The 7,375-nt window shown below is 33.2% G+C and overlaps 1 protein-coding gene across 5 annotated transcripts in view; it reads left to right on the forward strand.

Moving 5' to 3' along the window:
- Nucleotides 1-7,375, forward strand: part of SHLD2 (shieldin complex subunit 2) — a 35,713-nt gene that overhangs the window by 25,903 nt on the left and 2,435 nt on the right. For 4 of the 5 annotated variants that reach the window (XM_084525329.1, XM_084525331.1, XM_084525332.1 and 1 more), the window contains 4 exons: nt 683-817; nt 3,167-3,373; nt 4,739-4,973; nt 6,858-6,973. In XM_084525329.1, the coding sequence (XP_084381455.1) occupies nt 683-817; nt 3,167-3,373; nt 4,739-4,973; nt 6,858-6,973 (693 nt within the window). The remainder of the gene's footprint in view (nt 1-682; nt 818-3,166; nt 3,374-4,738; nt 4,974-6,857; nt 6,974-7,375) is intronic. The other variant, XM_084525333.1, reaches the window with a different exon arrangement.

Consider the following 7,375-nt stretch of genomic DNA (forward strand, 5'->3'; position numbering starts at 1 on the left):
GTCAAAAATTCAAATGACTTTATCACTGTCAATGTCACCTTAACTCATTAGAAATTGAGATTTATTCGAAGATAGAAATCTCCATAATTTATTATTGTACGTAGGTCTCAGAATGATTAGGACATTTAAAGCAAGAGTTTTTATGCTAGGATTTGGTTGATGAAAAGTGTTTAGGAACTGAAATGTACAGGTATTACCTGTAGGTATCTTAATCATTTCAGTTAATATATACAGTTACCTTTGTGCTGTCCATGACTGTAACTTTATGAAAACTTGTTGAGAAATATTTCTTTCAATATATTCCATAGGAACTTTAGTTTCCCATTATGGCAATCGATTGCTGAGAGATTGAGTACATTTTTTTTTCTACTTCTATCAATTAGGATGAGTAAGGGGTACTCAAAGATATTCAGATACCTGCTATTTTAAAGGGAGAGGTCCAGTTGCCAAGTAGTTAAATGGATAAGGGTAAATTAATACTCTTTATGCATTCCTTTGAATTAGATTGATCTTACTGAAGAAATCATTGTTTTCATTCTGTCCTGAAGAAATTGTAGGTGTTTTCTTGTTTGTTTAGAATTAACTCAAAATGTTACAGTAGCATGATTTTATCTTAATGTTGAGGTATGTTCTATATGCTTTCTACTATATAACAAACATGTCATAAATTCAAACTTTCCAGAATCTGTGTATAGCTACAGAGGCGGCAACCAGAGAAAAGTTATTCTATCAGTAGAACAGAGCAGAGATCAACACTACAGAATGGTGCTGTGGGGAGCAGGAGCTGCCTGGTGCCCTCAACTTCAAAGGAGAAAAGGTAAAGTCTTTACCTATAAGTAGGTTTTTGTAATAGTATTTCTTTGATTCTATTAGTAGCTTTAACATACCCAACTGGTGGTATTTCCCATTCAACCTTTATATACTGCCCTAGAAAGGGCAGTATATGTTTTTTTGAACTTTAACACTATTTGGAAATAGTGTCATCAGCAACAGAACTTGAATGTATTCTTTTTACAACATGGTAGAAGCATGTATATTCAAAAATTTGAACCTAGATACAAACCTAGTCATTAACTGACTAAAAGCATCTCTTATAAGAACTACATAGCCTGTGTCTTAGCAGTGCCTACTACTGTTCTTTTAAAGTACCTGAAACTAGGTTTTTTAATTGGAAACTAGGTGTTTAAGTTGATTACTCCAGAATTTGCCTTTCTGATCAGTGGGTACATTTAGGAACAACCTCAGTGAATATTGACTTGAGTTCTGACTTTAAATTTAGAAATTCTGAATTCTGCCAGTTCCGCTTCAGTTTAGTAATTTACACTCCTTAAAAAAAAAAAAAAAAAAAAAAATTGCATAACTGCAAGATCTGCCTCTTGGACTACCTGAAGAAGACAGTCCAATTTAAGTATTAACTAATTAACTTTACTTCATAAAACCTACATGGCTTTTACTGTTGTGCATACTTCAGTGTAGGCAGGTATATGCTATTTATTAGATAAATGCTTAATTTTTCTATAAAATTTAGTATGCTAGAATATTAGTTCTTAAATATACAATTCTGAAGTATTTTATATTATGTATTGGAGCTGCAAAAAAAAAATTGAGTAGATTCCACAGGTAATTTCTAAGACAGAAAAATATGTAATTACCTGATGTTTAAAGTAGAAAAGCAGAAAAGATGGTGCAGCTCTGTAGTGTAAGTGCTTATTGTGGTAAAGCTTGTGTCTTATTCTCCAGCTAGAGTTCTGTGTATCTAGCGGTTGGTATTTTAATGATTAAAAGATTATATCTGAAATTCAAGGTAAGAGTGATTTCTCAACTGTTCAAATATGCATCATAGACAAACTGTGAACATTTGATTCTCGTAAAATAGCAAAAAGATATCTCATGATACAAAACAAGCATATACAACACAGCAGCTAATAGTGTGAGTGGGTTACAGGAGGAAAGCACGTGATGTTATTCTTGCTTCTAGACACAGATGAACAGCTGGGACATGTGTTACTGTTTATACTAGTAGTTTAGGTAACTCAGTTTTGTAGTGGAAGGGATGGAGACTAGTAAATTTTGAATGGTGTATATGTTTAAAGTACAGATTATACAGCTTTGAAGCATCTAAAAATCATTGCCGATAAAAGTTAAAATTTTCATCTATTTCTAAAATTTGGTCCAAGCTTTCAGTATACAATCATCAGACATTCAGTAAATACGTTTTACACTCATCTGCCATGTGCTACCAAACACATCAAATACATTTCTGTAAACCAGCATTCTTGGAGGATGAGGATAGCTGTTACTAACATGGGGTGAAATTCTGAACCCATTGAAGATTGATGGGGAAAACACAGAATAAGCTTTTTAAGATGAAGTAAATACTAAAAAGTGGCATTTCCTTTTGTTATAGGAATGCCTTCATAATTTAATGAGGGACAACTTGTAGAAAAAAGTTGTTTTGAAAGCAATAGGTAGCCTTCTTAACATTTTAGCTCTACCCCCAGAGGGGTTAAACAGTATAATAGTGTGCGTGCTCACATGATTTATGAAAAATCAACCACTGCAAGAACCTGATCTGGTCTCTTAACATACCATGCAAGCTCACTGGTTCTTCAAGGATACTTCTGTCTCACTGCAATGTCAATTCTTCTCCAAATAATCCTTTGTCATAACTGTTATTTCTGCAAATGTCTGTCTTTTTGCCCCAGAACTTCAACAGAAAAGGTTTGAAAGATTTTTAAAATTTTCTTGCTGAAACCTGAGAAGCAGCAATATGCACAATAGAGATTCTTAAAGAGAAGTACAAGAAATTACGGTGTAAAATGTTCCCATTTGAGCAAACACTGCATCAGTATCACCTACCTGACCCATTCCAAAAACATGAAAATGTTACTTATCTTTTTTATGCTTAGATTTTTTTTTTTTTGAGCCTTCTCTGAAACCTCGAAAATGTTTTTCTGGTATTCTTAAGGATCCATGCAATTCTAATGTAAAGTTCATAGAGAAAAGGAAAAAACATGTATTTCATGAGGCTTGACCTAAACTTGCTGGAACCAACAGTATTAGAAAGTTTTGCTGATTTGTTAGTCAATCTTGTAAATGACTTCAGTTTTCTGTAAAGTAACCAAGATATAGAAATTAAACTCTTGCTTTGTTTTCTGCTCTGTAGGTCATCTATGGGACTTTAAATACCTTCTGGTCCAACGTAGTTCTGTCTCAGGTGACTTGGAGCTGCACACAACTCCATGGTCATCCTGTGAGTGTTTGTTTGATGATGACAAAAGGGCCATTGAATTTAAAGAAAAGTTTCAGAAAAGCAAAACCACTGTCATGAAAATGACAAATCTATCAGCACATTTGGATGAAAAATGCTCAGGTAAAGTTGTTATTCTTAGTACTGTGGTATCTGTATAGTGCGGTGCATAGCTAAGCAAAATAGATGCTTCTTATTTAAGTTAAATGTTTTTTTTTCGAGTTAACATAGTTCTGCTGAGAGTCCAAACTGTGAATGCAGCCTTCATTCAGGGAGCACACAACTGAGATAGCTGTGGTATGTGGTGTCATACAAAGATAGCTTTGAAACATATGGGGCAGTGCTGCCTTTTGTTGCCTATGTCAACTATTATAATAATGCAATTAACCATTGGAAGAGTTTGTGGAAAACTACTTTGGATATTGTGGAATACTCTTGAATTCCCTGAAGCTAGAGTAATACAGCTACTGCTATTAGAAACTTCTGTAAGAAGATCAAAAAAATCTGTTGGACAGTCATCCACTCATAAATAGGCCTAGAGGATTGCTAAGGTTGGTGTTAAACTTTAATAAATCAGTAAAATTGATTTTTGCAGCGCTTAACTTCTTATTTATGAGTATAGCAGCAAACAGCTTGTTAAATCTGTTGTTTAGTGTCTATCTCTGAATCAGAGTGGAGGCAAAGCAATTAGTTTCTGTTTCTGATCTAATCATGGCTTATATTCCACTTCTATTGACACACCTCCTTTTCAGAACAAAGTTTTTAGAACAGGTAGGTTATTTTACCAGTATACTGTGTGAATGCATCTAATACATCAGATCATGGACTTGACTTGCAGGAAATCCACGTGACAAACTTCATAGTATTTTTCCATATCTATAACCTGTATCCAAAACTTGTATAATATGAAATTTACTTTGCTTGTATGCATTGAGATCTATAGGTGTTAATGAAATCATTTTCCATTTGTTTTGAATGTACTTATTTCATTCTGTGCACTTAAACTCAGTCTTCACCATTGTGTTCATGTGATATAAAAGCAACTTAAGCTTCTATTGATAATTTTTCTTAAAGATATTTTGATTACCACAGAATAATGTTTGGCCTGCCACATTACAAAAGTTGTCTTTCAAGATTAACAAAGTCATTTTGATTGTTTTCTGGTACTGCTGGATTTCAAATTTTTTTTGCAAAATTCTGTGATTTGATCCTTTATTCAGGCTCTTCTATATTGGGAAGGCTCTTCTATATTGGCATCTACTACAACAGTAACAAAGTACTACAGAGTTAGGTGTATTTTATAGATGTAGTGTTAAAGTACGATGAATTTTCACTGTTGAAATTCTCTCTTATATTTGAGAATGTGCTTCTAAAGAAAAAAAAATGCTTAAGGTTAAATTGACTTTTGTTTTTGAATCAGCTGTACCTCTTACTTTGCTTTATCTACAAAACTGAATGGAAGTTTGATTGAAATTGTTGTTTCTGTAGGAGTGATTCAAGTGAAAGCCCACATCATAGAGCTGAAGTTTACTGTTTTAACTGGCCAGTACAGGCAACTCATCTTCCATGCTGACACTTCCCTGGAGTGTGTGTTGGCTTCTCTGCCTATGATTACGTATTCAGGCTGTGCTAAATGTGGCTTGGAACTACAGGCAGATGAGAACATGATCTACAAGCAATGTTTTAGATGTTTGCCATACAACAAAGTAAAAACATTCTACAGGTAAATAAGATAAAGCTAGAGTATATACTATTAAAGAAATAAACTACAACTTTTCTGTTTTAAGTCTCACTTATGTCAAATTGTGTATTTAAGCTGTGGTTAGTACTTTATGGTGTTCTAATGAATTTTCAACAATGTGTTCATAAATTGCTGTACTAGATTTAAACAAAGAATGTCACCTAGAAGTAATGTAACTTTTTACTTTCTTTGAATACTATGTTTGGTAACAAGGTTTATCCAGTACTGTTTCAGTGAGTTAGGATGAAGTAGAATGTTCAGGACAAAAGTAAAATTCCCTGAGCCTCATATTTCAGCCTAAGTTTGAAATTGTGTGAACACACAACTATATTTCTAAACTGGTAAATCTGTTTTAGCCTTTTGGGAATAGAACTAACAAATGTTTTCATTAAATATTCTGAGGGAGCAGGGATGCAAAATCCAGTAGATGGCACTGTGACTCAAGATGAATATGGATATTTACTAAAGAATATGAAATTACAGCTTATTTGGATTTGGTTGATGTAGAAATACCTTGAACAATAAGTAGTTACATTTCAAAAGCTCAAAGTAAATTTAAGAATCATAGTAACTTGAAAGACTAGTAGGTACAGTGAATTCTAAGACAATCATAGAATGAATAGAATTCTAGGATATGTAAGTCTTCAATCAGTTTTCTTCCTATAAAATTATTCCTAAATTACTTCATAGTGAGTTACATTAGTGAATCATTGCATACTCAATAGTATTTTACTTGACTTTGATTTAAATAATATAAGCCTATTTGTGTAACTTTTGATCATTCTCTGCTCTGTAAAATAGTTCTGCATCTTAAGAAAGCATTACAGCAACCGAAGTCTTCAAGAAAAGGCGTAGTAGATATGAGTAAACAGAACAATTTTTTTTTTAGTATCTAGTTAAAAATATCTATATTAGTTTGTCTTCATGATAGAACCAGTTTTGCCTGTCAACTAACAAAAGAAAACATGTAAATCACTAGAAATGGAGTAGGTCTAAAACTCAGGATGAAATTGGTAATTAATAGAGAAAACATCTGGATGCATGGTTTTTCGCGTATATTTATTTTGCTTATACAAGGCATCAGGTAACTTAGCAACTTGACTGGAGCAAGACAGCTTTTTATTTATTTATAAAAGTGTTCAGAAGACATGGACTTCTATCACTTCATGTGCAGACAACTCTCTTTTTTATTCAGATCAGGACAAGTGCTACTTGTTAGGTGAATTTCTTCCAGATCTGGTATAGGTTATGTTCGCGTGTTTAGGTTTTTGCCCTGAATATTATCAGAAAAAAGTATTGGAATACAAGACTGAGCGTTTCTCAAGTTGACTGATAAGGTTTGGCTTTCCATTGCTATTACAGTTCCTTTTTACATTTATCTGACCTGAGAAATTTGTTTCTTAAATGAAGGAAGATTTTTTTTTAATTTTAGCAATTAAAAGCTCTATCTTCAATCCACTTTAATCTCGAGAAGTGAAATTCAGGCTTTAGCAGAAACATCAAATGTTCAGCTTCATGACATCTTGACATGTTTATGCTTTCAGGAATTAAAAACATCATTTGGTGCAGTTCGCATCGTCTTTCAGGAAAAAAGCTGATGTTGCTTAAAGGATTGTTTTTTGCAGTTGTCTCGAAGTAAGGCTTGCTTAATAGCTTTAAAGTTATTTTTAACATTGTGTAGTGAAGTTCAGTATATATCAAGCTCATTACAGCTCTACAGATTTGACTGGTAAGAGCATACAGATTTTCTAGTTCCTGATATGTCCGAGGGTAGTATTACATCATATTACTTTAATTTAGAAATGTTACTTAAACCAGAAAAAATATTGCAGCTAACTTTCGTGAGTCTTGTGTTTTCTTACCTAGGCCTGCTTTGATGACAGTAGAAGATAGAGGATGTGAAATTAATATTCATGTGGTGTCTGAGTTGATGGAAAAAATCTTCCTCAATATTCCTGCTGACTGGCTGAACAGATCAGTAGGTACTGTTTCATGAATTGTGGTAGAAATATTATGGGCAGCAAAGTTTGCTAAATATTCAGCTACTAAATGGATTTCTCATAGAAAATAAAATCCCTTAGAAGTTTTTAGAAATAGTTGCCATACATTAATTATGTAAATTACTATAATGGTGTTGTATCAGACAGGCTTCCACTGATGATACTTCAGTTTGGATTATTGAGGTGGTGTATATGATTCACAAGCATAGTTTAATGAGAAGCACTCTGCATATTGCTGTCTTAAAGTGATGAAAACTGAAATCTAATATCCTATTTGGATGTTAGATTACATTTCCAGTAATTCAGTGTAGCTTTCATGGATGTAGAACTTAAATGTTAGATGCTATTATGAGAGTATGAAGTAAATTGTTCTGTCTTTTGCAG

This window comes from Aythya ferina, assembly GCF_964211825.1.
Source record: "Aythya ferina genome assembly, chromosome: 7".
Classification (NCBI taxonomy): domain Eukaryota; kingdom Metazoa; phylum Chordata; class Aves; order Anseriformes; family Anatidae; genus Aythya; species Aythya ferina.